We start from the raw sequence: 21,892 nt of genomic DNA on the forward strand, positions 1-21,892 counted from the left end.
ACAAGAAAATTTAATTCCTAAATACACATGCATTGCCATGCTTTATCTAATGAACTGAAAGAGAATAGTTAACTGATTTTTATTCAAATCTTTAACATTTGGGTTAGAGCATGCCCTTTATTCCTACCTGGACAAAATCCCCCACTAATACCCAAGTACAGAATCATCCATAGGAAGTTCTCCTGACTCTATATTAGAAAGAGAGAGAGAGAAGCAGTCAGAGAAAACGAGCTGCCTTTTGCCAGTCCCTGTTTATATTCATGGAGGTTTGCCAGCCCGTGACTACCATGGTGAGCATCTATCTTGAAGTTTATGCACATTACTTCCATCAAACGAGAACCTGTATTTTTTCAGGTGGTGCCAAAACGTCTCTCAAGGATACCGACTCATTTATTTTCCTTTCTTTGCTTTGACTGGAAATCTATTTTAAGAAATACCTTCTTCAGCATTTCTTCCGTGCTTTCAACAAAATTAGCTGGTTTCCATTAATCAACATACAATCACAGAATCACAGTGCTAGAATGGCAATTCTGGGAAAGATGCTGATTCCATTCCCCTTCTCCACAGCTACATCAGCCATCAATGTGTCATTATCTGCAAGACATCTATCTAACATGTTTCAGAACACCTTCAAAGACAGAGACTCCACATCCTCTTTAAAATAGCTCTCCCAATGCTTAAGTATTGCTGTCATTACAGAGGCTAAATTAATCTTCTTTGCTGCAATGTAAACATATTGTTCTTTGTAGTATCCACAATAGACAGAGAACGATTCCTTCACTTTGCAGTTAATTTTATGCATTTGAAAATAGGATTTATGGGTTGTTTTGGGTTTTTTTCTTGGTTTGGTTTTGTTTTGTCTGTTCATTCGTTCGTTTTCTCTCCATGGAGGAGATGCTGCTCTCTTTCAGTCTTTCTTCGCAGAGTATATTCTCTGCAACTCTGATCATATCTGTTACTTTTCTCTGGGTACTTTCCAGTTGATTCACACTATTCTCAAAGCCTGATACCCAAGCGTGGACGAGGTATTCCAGCCAAAGTCTTACTGGCACTGACTAGAGCTGAAGGATTACTCATAGTTACACATGCCAGTGCAACATTTGCCTTTTTTGCAACAGAATGACATTGTTGACTCATGTTCTATTTGTAATCCACTGTAATCCCCTGCCCTTTTTCTCAGAATTTATTACTATCCAATTGTTTTTCATCCTGTTTTGTGCAGATGATTATTCTTATCTAAGAACTCTGCATCTGCCCAGACTGAATTAACCTTTGTTTACAGACCATTCCTTAAATTTCTTAAGGCAACTGTGAATTTTATTGCTGTGCTACGTTTGATAAGCATACTAATTTCAACATCTACCATTGAATGATAATGGTGAATAATACTGGACCCAAAATAGATCACAGAGGAACCCTACTCAACTTATCCTTCCAGCATGACACTGAGCCATTGACAGCTACTACCAGAATGTAGTTTTCCAACAGATTTTGTATATATCTCATAATTATTTCTTTTAGAAAATATTTCTTTAACTTGCTTATAAGATAGTAATGTAAGCCAATGTCAAAAGCCTTATTAAAGATACACGATACTGCAAGCTTATCCCTGAGTCTCAAGGCCTGTAATTGTCACAGAAGAAAATCAGTTTAGTTTGGCATCCATACCAGCTTTATTCACCTCCTAATCTTCTTGATGCTAACAAATATTTGCTTTAATATTTATTCTAACATATTTTTTTCAGGATTTCAGGTTCAACTCAAGAAAATTTTCTATTTTCTTCCTTTCTCTAACTTTAAAAAAAATATGCCTACTGCTTGTCCCTTCCCAGTCTTCTACAATCTCATAAATTTTCAAAGATAATTTTTGGTATCTTTAAAATTATTTCAGCCAATTCACTTGAACCTGAGATCACTTCCAGCTGATTTGCAAACATCTAATTTACTCAAGCCTGTTTTTTTTCCTTAATCCAGAATCTTACACTTGTGTTGAAGACATTAACTATGATAACCACCTGGTCAGAGCTGACCTTTGAAGTGAAAGCCAGAGCAAAGACACGTAACGATGCTGTGGCCTTCTCAGCAATGCCTTTATAAAAGCGTCTCTCTCCACTGAGCACTGAGCCATCATTTTTCTTGCTTCTGCTTTTCCTTCCAATACACTTGTAACAAGTTGCTATTCTTAAATCCTTCCCCAAACATCTCATTTTATATTTAGCTTTCTGAGTTTGGGGTTACCATTTGTGCTCCCTTAAGAGTTCAATCTAGTTGCACTTTCTTCACGTAACCTTGCCACTGTGGTCAGTCACTAAGAGCCTCGTCATTAACCAAGCTCTTGGCTTTTGGATAATTCGTGTTTGTGTCCTCTTCATCGAGGAAATGCCAATTATCCTAATTTTTCTTCCTCTAATTTCTGCCTTACAAATTCTCAGTTTGCTGAAATCTGGTTATCTGAAATAACCTGTCTTTATTTTGATGTTCTTTTCCTAAAAATTCTGCATTATATTTTTTTATGGCCATATTCACTCTGCCTTTTACTTTTATTCTCCACAGGAGTTCCTGTTTTTCAATTAGGATCAAATGACAGTTAGTAATCACCTATTAACTCACAAGCATGTAAACAGGTTTGAATACTGTGCAAATTACTCTTCTCACTGGCTAGTGATTTAAAACTCACTCTGACACGCAGTATAAATCTACTGCTATACTATCCAATAGTCAAAGTTCAATAATATTTCAAAGCTGAAGACTTTGTGCCTGATTGGTTTGGCCTTCTTAAATCAGAATACAAACCGAAGCAGCTAGTTTGAGTAATACACTGGGGTCCCTCCTACAGCAAAAAAGGAAGGAAACTTTGCAGGCATGTATTTTCCGAACACGCTTCATTTTAAAAGGTTTAGGTAGGTTTCCAGAAATGAACTCCTATACCCTGAACTGAAGCAAAGGGAAGGAGATCCCCGCTTACTAAGTGGTGTCAATGAGAGCAGGGTTAGGCCCTGGGATATTCCCAAAAATGTGTTTACTTCCATGGGAGCCAGATGAGCATGGGGAGGCATGAATTTACCTTTAAAAATCATGTCTGCTTCACAGTCAATAAAATAAGAGGTATTAAAAGAAAGGCAGCATCCTTATTGACACAACTAACAAGTGCTCCCCGAGTGCTAACAAAATTCTAGCCAAGCAACCTATCGATCACTGTCTCAGCTCAAAGCACATCAGCCATATCCCAGACAGGGCCCATCTCTGTCACTTCTGATGTCACAGTTAACGACAAAATTGGTTACTTACAAGCTTACAAGGAATTTAATATTATGCTTCTAGCACATGAAGGGAACCATGTGCATCCGCTTGGAGGATATAAGCAGCCATATGTGCTTGAAATGCATTTGATGGAAGACAGAATATTTCATGTGCTGCATCCTAGCTATTGTTTGCTGTTGATTCAGTTAGCATGTTTTAAAATTGTACTGATTTACTGAAGATTTACAAACATAATTCATGAGCAGTTGTCCTATGAATAAGCCTCTAAAACTAATTCAACCACAGTCAAAAAATAAATTGCAAAATAAGTTATTCAATTGAAATCTGCCATCTGAGGCACAGTAATAGAAAACATTTATTATAAAACTAACATATATTTGTGGGTAGAGATGTGTACAGTATTAAACAACTCTCTGAAAGGAATTTATTCAGGCTTTTGTGAAAGAACATCTTAACTGGGCTAACAGAAAATTACTTGTTCAAAAATAATTGTAGGTTCTAAGATTTTCATCTTGCATCACAGGCTTCTTTATACCATCCTTTTTGTTTTGGAAGGCTTATGTATTTTAGGCAAACTTTATTCTGCACAGCTGCAGGAGACCATTTATGGAGTCTGGATTTGCCAGTTAGACACTGGAAAGACATAGGTACAATGTAGAAGGAAAGGATGTATTGGTATTCATGCTTCAGTCTCGAGATACAAAGCTCTAAATTTGACAAATTCACTTCCATGGGGCTGCTCGAGTGTGAAAGTCATAGACTATACTACTGGAGGCTCAATCACTCAAAAGCAGTGTTTCCTCTTCAGAAGTGAGGGTATTTTGCCAGTTCAGGCTTTCATTAGTGCTCAAGAAGAATTCTTTGAAATGATAGAGGGGTTCACGTCTGTAATTAATAATGATAGTCGAGTCTACACAAGCGTGTCTGATATCAGAGTCAGTCACTGATAGGTGCGATTCCGGCAGATGAAGATTTTCACACAGTACAGTGAAAGAGGGATTTTTGAATTTTGGATTTATTTTTTTTTATGTCCCTCCTTTCTTCCTCCCAGTCCCCAGGGCAGATAATGAAAGCCCTGAGAAGTAATATCCCTGGTCCAGGATTGGGAATAAAGACAGTGGGGAAAAAAGACAAAGGCTGGAAGGCAAGGAGGAAACTTTAGACTATTTCTACCAGGAGCTTGTTTTCCTGAGAACTCTGGCAGCTTGGAACACTCAGGATTGCTGTCACCAGCGATGGGTAAAATTGTACCCTGTTTCTAGCCAGTCCCTTTGCCTTGGTGGAGGAGGCAGGGTCAGGACAGGAGACTCAGGCCAGCTCAGTCCATTGCAATCATCTGCCAGTGTCACAATCAAAAGGGAAAGGGTGCAATTTGCACCTACTTGAAAAGACAGTTCCTCAGCTCAGTGGATGGTTTTGAACATAGATTTGGGAGAAGTTCAGCACTACAACAGAATCAAGTGTTTTCCTCCCTCTTACTGGGTCCTTTTATAGCCTTGTTGGTAATAATAAAGGCAGCTCAAAGGTCTAAACATTTTTTGAGTCAGAGCTTACGTACCGGCAATACACAGTGCATCCCATTACTTCCACAGCTCCTATCTTGTGGGTAACGATACTTTTAGAAAAGTCATATGGTAAGCAAATTGGACGCCATTCCAAACTGTTTCCAGAAACTTTAAACCTAACAAAATGTCCTCTTTATTTGTGCATCTTACCATAAAAATTAGTAACATCAATTTGTAGAGGAATTTACTACAGCTAATAAGTTGGCTTTTAAAGGAGGTTTTCAATAAATTAATGTTATTTTTTTATTTAACAGTTTTCACTTATAATAATACATAAAATCTTACTGAGTTAGTTTTCTGACAAGTCTGAATAGGGGCAGAGTATCAGACACATTTAATTACAATACCAAAATCTCTGAATTGAGAACATTATGCTAAACTTTTTCCCCGATTCCCTCTTTTCTTTCTCCCACGCATATGGAGAATACTGAGTATGTCAAGTCAGCTTGTCAAGCTCCTTAAGAACTCTCAAATGACCTTGTCAGAAAAAAAACCACCCAACTCTTTAATTCATATTTTAAAACCCTGGCTAACCTGCCCCTTCCACTCTTCTGCTTTCTGGCTTCTGCAACTCTGACAGAACTGAGTTCAATATTAATGACTAGCATTCATTTTCAGGCTGTTCCCTCTCCTGCCTTCCACAGTCCGAACACCTCCTTAGCTTGGCTCAGTCGGTAAGATGCTTACCTTTGTATTGGTTCCTCCTGGGTTCAAGACGAATAAAAAGCTGGGCTGGTAGCTAAGCTAAAAATAAATTCTGATCACTCAAGTACCCTTCGAGATGCACCTGAACCATTGAAGTCGACTTCCCTTGAAAAGGCATGTTATGCAAAGATACCTCGTGTGACTCTCCAGGGGTTGTTTCGGTGAAAGTCATGGATGCTTTTTTACAAAACAAGGTATTTCTTTTCTTGAGACACAAATGCAGATATTTCTCTCCAAATTGCAAGCAGAAAGCAGGCAGCTTGATTACACTGCTATTGTTTTTAAAATGCATAATTAAATCATTCAATCTGCTGAACAAAGCTAGCTTTTTTTTTTGGAAAAGAATATAGAGGTGGTTGGACCCAGCAGACTCTTCTGTAAAAGATGCAAATGAAGTACAAGCCTAGAGGCAGAACTCTGCTGATTTGCAAAACCTCTGACTACTGTTGGTTTTTAAATCTGCTAAACACATTGAATCCTCCAGCTGCCTTTGTGAGATCACTTCTGGCAAGTACAGGCCACCTTCAGTTACTTCAAAACCCTGTCCTCCCAGTTCCTTTATGGTCCTTCTACAGTCTGGCTTCCATATAAAGGCTTCACAATTAGAATAGTCAAAGATTATTTTAATTTTAGAATCTAGAAATAAATTTAAAACATTAAAAAACTGTAGGCCTGTCCCAAAGAGTGGATATTCTCACAAGTGCGCTTTAGCTTAGTGTTTTTAGACTCGGATTTCCCATATAACCCAGGGAGGAAGGCAGCTGGCTGTTTTCATTGATCCACTGCAGCAGTTTCTTCTCTCCAATCACTGCAGGAAGACCCTTGGTGTAGTGAGGTTAACATTTGCCTTTGGGATATCTCTCAAAATAACAATTGTGTGGCGAGAACACAGAGCTGCTACTGAGTTCACAGGGGTGAGCTGGAGCTCCTTACTGCAGGATCTGCACAGGCTCTCTGGATACAAGAACCCCAAAGAATACAAAAGAAAAGCTTTTCTATCTCCAAAATCATAAAAGAGCGTAGGGAGCATTTAAACACCCAAATGCCAGAAGGAACAACATTGAAAAAAATTGTCTAGGCAGGTAGAATGGAGAAGGAAAGAGTAAAGACCGATTAACCAATTTTCTTGCAGTTTGCACCACATAAAAAGTCTAGGACAAATTCTCCTGACTATTTGTTTTTCTCTGCTTGGAAAATGACTGAAATTAAACCTGTGGTGGAAAACACCTGGAAAAGAGACAGAAAGCATTCCTTCCTTCCTTTGCCTCCGCACTCGCTATTTAAATGGTACTCTCTCTATGTACTCATTTATATAGTATGTATACATTTATACACATATATATACCTATATGTATATATAAACTGAGGATTAGTTTTGTCAGAATCTGATTCATAGGGCCCAAAGCAGCAACATGATGTGATTTCTCTACTTTTCATTTTGGGGGTGACAACGACATAGGGATCAGTGGCTAAAGACTCACATGCTCCACGTATATGTAACTAAACTAAGCAAGATTTTTCTAATACAACTTTTTTTTTTGTGTAAGAAATCTCTTTAGAAAGATATGAGTGGCTATTTTAACACTTTAGTCAGGGCAAATTTTACTGTGGCCAAGAGTAGTGACCTCTTTGTCAAAAAGAATGACTTATCGGCCAAATAAAATCCATTTGTACGATTTAAATGAGACAAAAGCAGCACACAGATCTCCATGCAAGGCAGAGTATCACTCCGAGACTGCATAGCCTAGTCTCCATTCTGCCTTCTGACAACAGACTATCCATAGTCTCGGAGAAATTTTACAGTGAAAGAGAAATGATCCTTTTCTTTGTAAAGAGACAGGAATCTTTAACAGATGTATGAGTGTTTGTATCGCTTCAAGGTATCCACATGTGATTTTAGATTCTCTAAAACGATTTGTGTTCTTGCCCAGAGTCAGACATCTCAGTAACACAATGAACAAGACAGTTTTAAAGCATGTCAGTTCAAAAATCTTTTTGCAATATTTTGCCAGGATTTGCCTTTTTGTTTTTCCTCTTGGGAAGACAGAGGGTCACAAGGCCTCTGAAAGTGGTAGGAGCATAAGTTCCATTTGAAGTCAATAGGATTTGTAATCCTAAATCCCTCAACTGCCTTTGAAAATCTCTCAGTGGATTTATGCCTTGACAAAAACATCATCTTCCCCTTTTCTTTCACACTGAAGTGCCATTTCCATAAAGACAGAGAATCTACACTTTTCAGGTCTAACATGTATAAGCCCCCAATGATATTCCTGCGAGCTACCTACAGACAATACAAAGAACATGTTTGGCAATGAAATATAAAAATAGATGTAAAGTGAAATTTTTAAAAGCACCTTCAGAGACTCCCCAATGGGTATTTTCTTCCTAAACACTTCACTAATTTTGAAGATTTAAATCTCTGATCAGGAAAGCTGCTCCCTTTTAGGACTCCTGTTCGTAAAATAAATCACCGCCAAAGCTCCAATTGAAAGCAAATAAAGAAAGCCTTGGGGTTTCCTCTCCTCCACTGGCCTGTCACTTATCTAGTTACCCCTTCATTCATCTGTTTACACCTTTCTTTCTCCTTCTTAAGTGATTCAATCTTTCTTCTCATTTGTGATATGATTCACAAGTATAATTTCATACTATTTGATTTCCAGAGGCATAAAAATGTTTTTCTGTAACATGAATTATTTTTTTAAGCAGTTATTAGAAAATTAGTAACTAACTAAACTATCGGGCACCTCCTACAATTACGCAACACTGATATCACCTAGTATTCTATAACCATTATGACTGGCTACATCCCCACGACACCAGAATTAAGTCATGCATGGCGAAGGCCATGTAATTTCCAATTTCTTGTTTCCTTCTGTGTACCACACTGTGACTGTTTCACCATGAACTTTTTTTTTAAAAAAAAAAAGAAAAAAAAATTAAAAAGCTACCTGCCTGCTCAATAATTTGCCTAAGCAATTTGCTCGCAGGAATACCTTTTCTCAATATAAAATCACAACAATGATATATCCAAATAGCCCTTCATATTCTGAAGGGTAAAGGAAGTCTCACCCTCTACTGGAATGCCACTTAACTTTGAGCACAGGATCCAAAAGAGAGAAGGACTGTGTAATGGATCTAAACGACTGAAATTAATTTGTATTGTAGATACAGTGCATGCAATAATTCCTTTCTAAATGACTTTAGGATAATATCTGTTAAAAAAACCCTACAAATTTCAGAGCAGAAGCAGATTGAAACTTACAGAATACCATTATGAAGAAAATTCCCGGACACTGCCGTTATGCAATTTAAGAGGCATGATGTCCAATAACTAACCAAAGCGAGTCAAAGAAATCCAGGATCCTAAAAAAGCCTTAAACAATAGAAAAAAAATTACCATCTACCTGTGATTTTACAGCTGTAATATCCTCACCTCATGTGTTCTCAAGTAGGAGTTATATGAGCTTCACTGAACATTACAAACAGGAAAAATGAGCAGCTGTCAAAAGGCAAACAGAGAAGCCAAGCGACCCGCGCTGTGCATTGTGTATTGTTATCCTCCACAAATCAAACAGCTGATAACTGGCTCTACCAAATCAAAAGAAGCTGTGCAAAATGTAATTGTTAACATTTGTCCTGAATAAGGCACATTCTAGAAGGCTTTAAGAAGTAATGAAATATAAGACTGAAATGATTTCATATTACACTTTTTGAGGTTGCTTTGGTATGGAATGTTATAGAATCTTGGTGTCAGAGTGACAGATATAACAAATACAATATTCTGATTCTAAGGACAAAATTATGGCATGCTATCAGCTCGCACTCCTTTTGTATCCGTCTTTCAGAGGAATGGACTGCTGAGATTTCTTTGTGTACAGTGTTTTTTACTGAAGTGACATTAACTATCAAACACAACCCATCACACCTGGTAGTGTCAGGGCTAACTGGTGTTTCCAGCGACATTCACATATGGTATCTACAGTTAATGCCTCTTATCATCCCATCTGAAAAGTTTGTTGCTAGTGAGGAACAGGAAGCAGAGAATGCTTGATACAGAGTTGGTACCCGAGATCTCTTTTAACTTGTCAATAGCAAGTTTTTCCTGGCATGTCTGTGTTTCCAGTGCTATCCTGGACACAACAATTAGAATATATTTTATTGGGTTTTTTCCTGTCCTTTGGTGGTTGGCCTGGAAATTGCTGAAGTAGTGCCGTAAGTTAACACCTCACCATGACAAGGAGCAAAATGTCATTTACAGAATCTTCATCTGAATCAGCAGCATATACACACACATTTCTTTTGAAAACCAGTCCTAAAATTCATACATTACATCTGACTTAAAAGAATTGGCCCCTTGAGTGTTAGGAAATGCCGTAATTACATTTATGACATTTGTTTAGCAAAGTTTTTAACATGAAAGAAAATGTACATGAAGATACTTGTTCTAAATTGCATGTTAGACTGAGATTCATGGTCACAGACAACCTAAGCATATATATAATCATCGAATATAAACTGGAATGCATGGTGATTAAAAAATGTGGCTGAAAAATACAGAGATGAGTCAAACCCTTAGACGTAAGCCACCTCAAGCTGTGACTAAATTGGGAATGAGATGTAAGTATGAATATAGCTCTTCACTAACGCATGGGACAGACGGAGGAAGGCATAAAGTATATGAGGATATCACAAAATAGCAGAAGACAACCACAAAATGTGCACTGACTTTACCTTGATCAAAAGGCTTGTTTGGATTCCAGTTTCTGAAATAATCATCCTAAACAGGAAGGAAAACAAAGGAAACTCAGGAAAAAAGATAATCAATCTTTTCAGTACAATATAACATAACTAATCTAGAAATGAATCAACTCATCTTTTGACCATAACATGTTTAGCTCAAATCAGATAAAACTATCAGCAGGTTGTGTCCTAAACAGTAGTAAATGCAGGTCAGAAAGAATAAGAAATTCCTTTGATTCAGCACTTAAAATTTTTCTTCTGAATTGCTTTTCAAAGTATGCTTGTTATTAAGTATTTTCTGATAACTCTGTATTATTTCATATCAGTCTACAACTTCTGATAATAAAGATAACAATATATCATACAAATAACGTAAGATGATCCATGCCATCCTGGTGTGGTGAAAGGTCAGCAAAGTAAATCCAAAAATGCTTATATTCATTTGGATAAATATAAATCATACCACTATGAATGTAGAGAAAAACAGCAATAATATTGTTAACGTTATACTTAAAGTACAATAACATCTAGGAGCACTTGCAGCGAATACTTTTCTCACTGATCCCACTATTATATTTTTAAAATCTTCTTAAATCTGATGTAAAGATATTATTCTGCCAAGAGTCTTGTGGTTCTGTTTTACATAATTCCGATTGGAATTTAAAATGGAGAAGGTAGGAACTGTCACGAGTGCCTGGCCAGATGATTATTCTGTTGCAAACAAGCCTCTCTGCAGAAAGAATGGAAAACTCTTCCATGTGTCGGATCAGTTTGTATTCTATGTACTTATCAAATATTTACCTGAAGGCAAAATTTCCCTCACTTCAGAGCGCCAACAACCCTAGTCCTGAAGAACTGGGATTCAAGCCCAACTGTTATATTTAGTTCCAGCATATTCTGTATATCTCACTTGTGTCCTCTTTGAGGCAACATAACAACAGAATAATGTATTTGAAGTGTGGAACCATGGAAGATTTCTACAATGCTGTGATATTTTTCCTGCATATTAATCTTTATTTCCTTTTTAATATATCTGGTATTCTGTATTCATTTCTTGAGGGCTGCCACTGAAGAGACATCTTCATCAAGCTGTCCAGAATGACACTTAGATTTCTTTTTCTTATCAGGAGAGTAACTGAAAACCCATCAGTGTGAATAAGACACCTATATTATGTCTTCCATAGGGCTTTCTTTACCATATATCTCCAGTATACTGAATTTCACATGCTCTCATTCTATCCAGTCACCCTAATCTGGAACATTTTGGAGACGTGGAAACCAGCATGTCTTACTTTCTGGGTTCAGAACAGCCCATGGGCTGTTAGGGAAGAGTGGGGACTCTCCGTGCCCTCACTGAACACCAGGAGATGCACCTTAGGGCAGCACATTACTTTCTAAGCCCCATGGCAGGCTCAAGAAGCAGAAAAACTAATGCTTACAGTGTGGACAGCTGTGGGCTGCCACCCTGCTCTTCTCTTTCTCCTCTGGGGCAGGCGAGGACAGGCAAACGCTCCCTGTAATGAAGGGCCTGGATGTGATTCTGCGGGACCGTCAGGAGGAAATGTACTTCCTTTCTCCAAGTATATTCATGCTCAGTGTCTATACTGACTTCATGGACATTGACGATGTTCCACAATAACAACAAAGATTATTATTCATAATTTATTTCAGATACATCAAAAGTATCTATAGTTTTTCTTCAGAAGTACCAGAAATAGAATCACAGACTTGCCTTTGAATTCCACAGCTTTGTTAATACAAAAAAACCCCTCACTGTTCTACAACGCATTGTAATTGATTATGATGTACTGCTAAATTCACTAAGCATTAATCACTTTTTAGAATGTGTTGGATTTTAAGATTTTTGAGCATAAACATTTTTTTCCAGCAACAATTTTTTTTTTTTTTTTTTTGCCTGCTTACATTTTTTCCTAGGTGTTGCTTTGCTGCTGGGTTTGCAGCATCAGAAACTGTTAAATAATTCAAATCCCAAGAAATATCTCTTATGCTGTTGGCATATGGAACCAGTTTTGAAATAAGGCTTGGAAAGGGGGTTTCTCTCAATTTCAGTGTCAAAGGAATATTTTACAGAAAATGCACCTTCCTCACAAAAAAAAATAAAAATATATATATATATAAACCACACCATCTCTTCTATAAACCCATTCTTTTTCTCCTTTATGCAGACCTGTTTAGTATTCCTTTTTGAAAATTGAAACTATATTTATTTTAGAGTATGCCTGAAACTATAGTGTGATAACATTGGAAAATACACAAGAAAAAAGATGGAAGACCTTAAAAAGTAGAATAGAGAAAACCTTTGAGATTTTCAATATATAAAACTCATTATTATTTATGGGAGTAAATAATGACTACACATACATTAGAGTAATACAGTCAATAGCAGTTGAAATAACTTATGCCAGTTGGACTACAAGAAATACAGCAGTAGAGCTTCACTTCGGCAGTGATACCAGCAAGAACTGTAACTGCATGGTGATGGCACCATAAAGGTGAAATTTGCCCCGTAGATATGGCTGAGCAGAAAATCTATGTCTCATTTAAATACCACATAAAGCTCTGACTTGAAAAATGTACAGGACTTTGTGCTAGTGCTCTGCAAGGTACTGAAATTCATACATTAACCTGAAATGACTTTTGTTAGGAGGAGGAACTACTAACATCTCCAAATGGATACCATCATTTCACTGCAACTTCCTCCAAGAGAAAAACAGCACACTGATATAACAATGTACAGTGCCTAGCCATGACACTGATTTCCAGGCATATATCATTATATATATATATATATAAAGTACAATCAGCTTGATTAAAGAGATTTAACATTCCCATTCAATAAAACACCTCCTTGACAAAAATGACTGCACAGAAATCCATGCATTTCTAAGCTTTCTACTAGGACAGGTACTAATATGCTTAAATACCTTATGCCTGCTGTAATGTATGAAACTTAGGTCATTTTAATATGAACATGTTAATAAGTGAGTATTAACACAATAATTAACACGTATCAATACATTTAATTTATAACAATATTAACAGTTGATCACAAGTTTAAAGTAAAAAATGAATTATGATATGTTGTAAATACTTTTGTTCAAGCTATCGATATTTACAAGTTAAAAATGAAAAAACCTACCTCAACTTCCTGAATGCGTAAGCATTACAAATGAGAAAAGAAAAAAGAATGAAATAAAACAATACAGAAATATGTTAACATTCATCAATTTTCTCCTCAGCGGCCTTTTAAATGTGAAATCACTTATTTCAGATGACCCTCACCTCCAAATGAAATAATTTTCTCTCTTTCTTTTCTGACCTTTCCACCTTTGCTGTCATGGCCCAGTTTTCATCTGCTCCGCTATTAACCAGCTGCCATTCTATTAGCACATTTCTCTCTCGTAGAGCACCCAAAGAAAAGGCACTTTCAATTCCTTTTGGCTGACAAAACCACCAGAAAGTGTTTTTCCACATACTCAGCTGTTATATACCTGATATAAGAGAGAATTAATTTTTTTCCCTAGCTGACTTTAAAGATTACTTGCTTGATGGACTTTGAAGGGAAGGCAAAACCAGGCATGGGTCCATTTCAATACAACAGGTGACAGCAACCAAGAAATATTTTTGATGAACAAATATTTAAAAATATCTTTCTCCTTGCATAGAATTCACACTTCAAAGGTTTTACCTATGGTTCAGTGCCTGCATATGACTAAGTCAATCTTATAATTAACTGAAGGGACTCTGCACACATAAAATCATGCATGAAAAGAGAATTGATACCACAATCCAACACCCTTAACTCAACCCAGCACTATATAAATGTCATGTATTGGCTTGGCCTCTGCACACAACCAGGAATAAACGTGACCCCCAAACCCTAGAAATTGCCCGTCCCTCTCGCAGAGACTATCTCACTTTTGACATCCCCTGACCTAATTCAATTGCAAGACTTGGGACAGGAGCTGTCTTTTCAGGTTTATATCCATTCATCACTTAACATCATGGAATCCTACTTCAAGATCTTAGTCTCAGGAAATTTAACTGAGAAATAAGTTATGATCATAACAAATGAAAAATTTTAGCAAAGCAAATATAAATTGCCAGATTTGGGTCTCAGCTTTTTATTGCATTTTTATTATTTTGATTTGAGCAATCAAGAGATGAGATGAAACATGATTTTAAGTGATTTAAATCCATTTTGCTGTATCATGCTTAACAAATTATTGTTTCTTAACAAGAGCAAAATATTCTTTTATGATTCAGTACATAGGTATCAAATCCAGCCAACTTAGATTGATAGGCCATCAGCGAAGTCAATCAAGAGAATGATTATATGGTAAACTAAGTATGCAAAGGGCATATTAAAAAGTGTTAGTTTAAAAGCTCACAAAGCCTTTCTTACTTTCTTACAGGCAGAACTACCAAAAATCTCATTCATCAGAACCCATAGATTCATCAGAATTCATAGATTGGGTTGTGATTTGCAAAAATCAAACCTTGAACTAGACCTGGGTCTGACCCAATTTCCTGTTGGATCTGAATAAGTCAGCAAATATTAACGTGCTAGTTTTAGGGTCAATTTCTATGTGACTGCTCTTCTCTCCTATTACCCTCCATATTACTGCAATAACAATAGAGTTAAAAAAATGAAATTAATGTTAAAACCAAACAGATTTATCCTCTTTTCCCCCACCAACTAAGAAGCAGCAGCTTCTTGTTCTCCTGAAGTATTTAAATTATTTCCACCAAACCTACTCAATTGTCACTTTTTGGTTTAGTTATTACCAAAGATTTGATATTTTGGAAGAGTTGACGAAGCATGGTTAATTTAACAAACAGGCATTCACTTTATTTAGTTGTCAAAGAGAAGCTCTTGCAAGATGCACTTGTTTATAAATAGAGCTAAACATTAGCTAAATGGGTGCATAAATATTTATATTTTGTTGCATTAATCGAGCATGTAAGTTATTTCTATGAATCAAGCAGAAATGAGATGCTGACTGAAAAAAATCCATAGAAAATCCCCTTTATTTTGTACCTTTCGGAATGAGCTGAGTTCAGTTTCCTCCCCGAGGCCTGGGAAGATCACACGGAGCTGGATGAGCCCACACAAAACCCTCATCACAGATCCTTCCTGAGGAAACTCATATCCAAAGGGCGTAACCCCAAGGACTGTCAGATAACCTTTTGGAGATAATCTTCATTTCCAGCTCCTCCCAGCCAACAAGAGCTTAAATTTCTAAGTATCTCCAGGAGGGATGTTTATTAACACTGGTTTGTAGCCTGCTTAGTATTTTCCTCTTCCATCCTCCATCTATGATTAAACCTTTTACCCTCATAAAGACCAGCTGGGAAAAGTGGTAATTACCAGCTCATTGCTTTTTTTAAAATTAGCTCCAGAATGATGCAGCTGCATTTTCTGCCTCTCTACCTTGCAGTACAGAAGATCATTCCAACACCGAGCAGTGTGAAAGCACCAGCTGCTGCTTGCTAAAGTCAATCTAGCCTGTATCATAAATATCTCCCCAAGGCCTAGTGCCTGTTTTAAGCAAATAGTTTGTGTCAGCAAATTACACATTATTTATTTATTTAAGAGGAAGAGAAAATATTTTACCCACCGAGTACTTCAGTGAATAAAGATTTCCCCATGGTAACTAATGACCAGCAGTGTCAATAGTGGACTCCAAACTCCTAAGCATGTTAAGACATTTCTAACCACCTCTGAGCTTGCTCGTTCTCTCCTGGGAATCACAGAATATGCATCCAAACACAATGCTTTTGCTTAGTGAATTGGTAGTGCTTGTGCTGTGGATATTTCATTTTCAATCTGGCAGGGTAAACATTTGAAAAGTTTAGTGATAACTAAACCCAGAAAGGGCAGGAGTGAAGGAGCTTACTTAAAGAGTGAGCAACATGAAGTGGTGAGACTGAAAGAAACCACTCCAGGCTGAAGTAGTACAATGTGTGATGAAGAGTCTGAGGATATCAGGACCCATCTAGAATACTGTAGCTAAGTCATTAATAAAAAAATAATGAAATGCTTTAGCCTAGAATAAAAACAAGTGTAGTACAAAGGGTCCACAATGGACTCATATATAATGCTAAATCCATTAATACCTGTTTATTAATAGCAATAAAAAGTCCATAAATAGATATCCAAATAAGTCCTCAGTTCTGGATGGCACACAAAACATCCTTGACCATGTATCACAATCTTGATGTCCAATGAGACTTAAATTCTCAGCATTATGTACTTTTTCTTCAGCTACCACAAACATACAAAAGAATTTCTTCTGCTTAATATGGCCCATTCCCACCTTATTTTCATAAATTAGAAGTTTTTTTGGATGATTGTTGGATTTTTTTGTGTCATATTAGGAAATAAGATTTGTCACTTCCTGTCTGGAAGACTTTTCCAGAAGTTTCCATATGCAATACTAAAAAAGTTGCAAGCAAAACTTTTAGCATAGGCGTTCTTTACCCACAGTGACAATGATTCATTGGGATGGCAAAAGTTTCAGAAATGAAATAACAAAAATTCGAAAAATAATTGAAAAATAAGTTGCCACTGAGTCCTTGTCAGCTAGAATAAGAATTCTCATTCTTTGGAACTCAACCATATCACCTTTTGCACAGAAATCTTCAAGCTGCTCTATTGGGGTTTTTTTGATAAAAAGACAAATATAGTAAGAATTAAAAATATTTCTCAAAAAACCCAAACCCACTCTTTGTTTATCCATAAAACTGAAGCCAGAGGGTATGTCTACAATGTCGAGGGCAAACAGATGCTCATTTACTCTGCTTGTGCTTCAAGCAGGATGAATGAGTGCCAGCTGTGAGCCAGAAGCTATAGAGCTGCTTTAGCACAGCACTGTGCCAGCACACACAGCTGATGTATTTGGGTGGCTGGAACAATCACACAACTGTCTGCACTGCCTTGTGCTGAAATACCTAATACTAAGAAAAAAGCCCTGGTTTGATTATTCTTTGCTGGTCCTTTTAATAGACTAATTTTAGAAATACATTATCACTTCTGCCTCACCTCCTCCTGTCATTAGCATGTGCTAAAAAGCCTCTTATCTCTGCCCAGAGTTAAATAATTCTTACTAACTTCACTTTCATCAAGTTTTAACACACTTTAGTATGTCCCACCAGCCACACCAGGTTATGCTGAAAGCTCTCACAAGCCCAGAAAGGTAAAACTCAGGAGTCTTCCAAGGCATGGGCTCACTGATCCTTGCTGTGTTGGATGTGCCGTGCTGTCACAAATGCCACAACTCCAAGACCAGATTGAAAAACAGAACATTATTTGGTTGCTTATGTTGTAAATTAACAACACAACCACAGAACTGTCTTAGAGGCACTGCAGAGTCACATTCAATGCATTTTTTCTCCAGCCACAAGCTCCCCTTCCACAACCTTTGCAAAGGGCCCCCACCACAGCTCTCGGAGAGGCAGCAAGTGGAGGGATGAATTAGGACAGGGGGGAAATAGGCACTGCGATACTCCTAACAAGGCCTGAGGATCAGAAGTATCGCAGTGATGATTTACTGTCTCAGCTGAAACAATTTCCTCAGGCAATCGGATCCTGGGGCAATCTGCAGAGAAGCTCAATAGTTACTGACCCCTGAATAAACGTGTAAGGTTCTACTCTCTCCAGCATTTTTTCCCAGACACTTGAGAGTTTCTGATTTCTCTGGTTACTCTGTGATTACACTCCGATGCCTACAGCATGTTTATGCAAATCCCTACTTAACCAGAACTCCCTATCCATCACAACAAACATGGCTGATTCAGCTTCTGAACTTCAGGCAGGGTTCCCAGTGCTAGACAGTAAATTAACTCGAAAATCACTTATTCAGAACAGGACTGTGTGGGAAGGAAGGTGTAGGCGGCAAACAGGAGACAAGGAAAAGGAAGAGGAAAGCACCGGAATTCTGGGACAGAGGAGTGAAGCTCCACAGGGTGCCAAAGCAGCAAGAGGTCCAGATCGCAGCAGCTGTTTGTGGGCTCCTCAAGAAGGAGGTCCCACCCCACCCAAGGAGCCAAGTCCAAGCTGGGCGGTACAGGGGAGCAAAGCTGAGCACCCTCATGGGAGGCCAGAGAACAAACATATTTCAGCAAAATAAGCTTGAGAGGTCCCTCTGATGAAATAATACTTGGTACTTGTATTATCGGCCGCGGAATTTATATAACCCAGTTAGAAAACTAAGGTCTGCCATGGAACATACTCAAGTCAATGGAGTTACAGTTTTCAGAGGACTGGGAAAATACAGCCAAGACCAATGGGTTTTTTACTTCTTAGGTAGGAAATACACATGCCCTCTTCCCTATGAGCTCTGCGCAGGTCCTCATTTTGACCCGAGGAGAACTACCTAAATTGTGTGGCTTCAGCTTCAGCACAGAACACAGATAAAAGCAGCCCTGGGAATCGTTAACTCACACTTTCACCAACTGAGTAGCACCCAGTCAAACTGGAAGCGAGAAGCAGAGCCAGAGATTACAGAAATATATTCCCCCTCCTTCCAGGTGAAATTCCTTAAAGCAGCATTATTTCTCATCTCTGGACTAACACGATGCATGAATTAGCAACTGGGTAGAGAGGCTAACACCGAATCCAGGGATCCTTAGAAGGTTCCAACTAATGCACAAAAATAACAGGAGTGCCTGCTGTATGAACTGAAGAGACCCAAGTCGAGAACCTGGCCTAGTGTTGTTTTCTCACATGATTATTTGCTTGTTTTCCATTCATCAAAACCACTGTGCCTTTATCTAGGATTATTATTGTGAATATTGGTGAAGAACGCCCCCCTGCAGGTTCTCTCTATAGAGAGAACAGTACTGTTAATAAATCATATTCTCAATAGGTGTAATATTTAAAACATACCTTGAAAGGAGAGTTACTAAACTCTTTCCACATCCTAATTTTCATTCAAAGACTCAAATTACATACTTAGAAAGCAATTGTTTTTAGGCAGCTTGAAAGCCAAACACATTAAGCTTGAAGGTTATAAAGCCATTGGCAATGTTACTTCACTTGCAGTATCCTTGTTGCTCTGAGAATACATTTGCAGTAACTGTTTGTGACAGATTCAGTGGCCCTTTTTAGCTGAACATTTGGGGGTTGTATCTGGAGAACAACATCCACATAAAAGAATCCTAATGCTACCACAGCTTTCACATATGAGAACAGTGAAAAACAATTTGCATAATGATTAAATACATAGAGTTATTTCTTGTTTTATTTTACAAGAAGTCTTCAGAAATCTGTTTTGAGTCATGTGATTTTTTTTTTTTTTTAACTTACTGTTATGGGAATAATCTCATTATGAGATAAAGAGATAATTCTCCTAATATCAAAGTTATAAAATAAAAATTATTAATAAAACCATACTGATATTCCACATAGATATACAAATCCCAGTGGTTAAAACATACAAGGGAACAAACAGCAGTTGAATAAAATAATGTTATCTAACTTTGATATTTAGTGACACAATTTTCTGAGATCTATAGAGAAAGTTAAACAAGTTATTATGTTCTAAGTCTTTAGAATTACTTCTTTAAATGCATAACTAATGCCTGGAAAGAGACTGTATGAATTATATTGAATTATGAGCAATGAACAGTCCCTGGGAGCTCACATGCGAAATGCAAAAACACATGGTTTTATTTCATTTGTAGTTTCAAGAAAAATCTAACTCCAAGTATTGTCAAGAAAAACCTTTGCAAAACGTGAAATCAAACCAGCCCTACTGCTGTGGAAAAGGACAACTTTGCAGCCCTTTCCTCAGTATTTGAAATTTCTTAGAACTGGAGCATGAAAAAACAGTCATGGTAAAGTAGTCTATGAAATACCAGTTGCTGACTGTGTGAGACATTTATACATATTTTCAGATCAGAAACCCTGTGAGCCATTACAAATGTGTGCTTTCCATTCCAGTTTATAATATCATTTAGTTAATAGTCTCTGGCATTTTATCCATTCTAACCAAAGAGAACACAACATCAAAAATCATTACGTGAAAACAGCAAACTTCATGGAAACCAAACAGCTAAATACTTGCAGCAGCTGCTGCAAACAGAAATCCTGTCCTCCCTCAAGAAAGTGCTCCTCGCTTTATCACCAACAACTTGATCATATAGTGGGTTATTTTAAATAGAATCACAGAATCTTCTTGGTTGGAAGGGACCTTTGAGATCATCGAGTCCAACCAACAAAAACCAAACCAAACAAGAAAAAAAAACAAACCAAAAAACAAAACCAAACCCAAACCCAAAACACAACACCAAAACCAAACCAAAACAAACACCCACAACCACACACCACACCCACCCACAAACAGACACAAACCAACAATCTGAGGCACTAGAGCATGCCCCGAAGTGCCATGTCTACACGTTTCTTAAATACCTCCAGGGATGGCAACTCCACCACCTCCCTGGGCAGGCTGTTCCAGTGCCTGACCACTCTCTCGGTAAAGTAATTCTTCCTAATACCTAATCTAAACCTCCCCTGCCGCAACTTCAGACCATTTCCTCTGGTCCTGTCATTATTCACTTGGGAGAAGAGGCCAACACCCACCTCTCTACAACCTCCTTTCAGGTAGTTGTAGAGGGCAATGAGGTCTCCCCTCAACCTCCTCTTCTCCAAACTAAACATGCCCAGTTCCCTCAGCCTCTCCTCATATGACGTTCTCCAGACCCCTCACCAGCTTGGTGGCTCTCCTTGATCGGTTTATAAAAGTTATCACGTGATGGGGTTTTCCATAATAGTTGGACCTGGTTGATTCGAGTAAAGTCCCTCATGACTCAGTTTTGTTACTCACAGACCTGTGTTATTTCTACCCACTTCCTAAAAAACACCAGGAGGTGCATGAATGTAACATTTTACTGATGGTGTCTTATTAATCTCTTAAACGGATGAAATAAAACAGATTACTCTGAATACTAAGAAACTAATTTTTAGTGTCAGCTGTAAAGTAACAATAACAAAAAGTTACCTTCCATAAATGATTGCTACTTGCCATCTGGCTGAAGCAATAGTATTTTGGAGAGAAACAGTTTTTGTTGGAATTGTATTTCAAAAGATTTAGCTCAAATAATCAATAAAAAAGAAAAAAAAAAAAAGAAAAAAAGTAAGATAAAAAGGCCAAAGAAACAAAATATTCTAGTCCAGGCAAAAGATAGCTAAACTGCAGTAATGGCTCCAGTGGGATCTAAATGCCAAGGCTGTTAGCGTCCGCAGTAAAAAGATTTCCATATGCATTGATCCTATTTTTTTAGTGGAAGACAGCACCTGACTGCCCAATTTGTGCATAATTTGTTCTCAAGAAGTCCACAGAACACTGTCCAAAGGCAACTTCACATCCATGCTCAACATTTTAATCCACATAAATAAAACTAGAGTTCTACTTGCATTTGCAATGAAAAAGATGCTCTAACAGCTTAATTTGCACACCTGTATTTGCGAGAAAGAGTCCCAACCAAAGGCAACATTGTAATTACTGGATAAGGATCTTGATCACTGCGACCATCTCAGTACCCTTCCCTCAAGGAGGGAGATGTGACCGCTCACAGCCTGTACAGCAGGTCCA

The 21,892-nt window shown here is 37.7% G+C and overlaps 1 protein-coding gene across 1 annotated transcript in view; it reads right to left on the minus strand.

Annotated features, from left to right (window-relative positions):
- Positions 1-21,892, minus strand: part of SPOCK1 (SPARC (osteonectin), cwcv and kazal like domains proteoglycan 1) — a 301,716-nt gene that overhangs the window by 191,229 nt on the left and 88,595 nt on the right. Inside the window, exons 2-3 of the mRNA XM_074155458.1 lie at positions 13,432-13,440; positions 10,263-10,308 (exon numbers count right to left, since the gene is read on the minus strand). Of these exons, the coding sequence (XP_074011559.1) occupies positions 10,263-10,308; positions 13,432-13,440 (55 nt within the window). The remainder of the gene's footprint in view (positions 1-10,262; positions 10,309-13,431; positions 13,441-21,892) is intronic.

The sequence above is a fragment of the Numenius arquata genome, chromosome 11 (genome assembly GCF_964106895.1).
Source record: "Numenius arquata chromosome 11, bNumArq3.hap1.1, whole genome shotgun sequence".
NCBI classification, from domain to species: Eukaryota; Metazoa; Chordata; class Aves; order Charadriiformes; family Scolopacidae; genus Numenius; species Numenius arquata.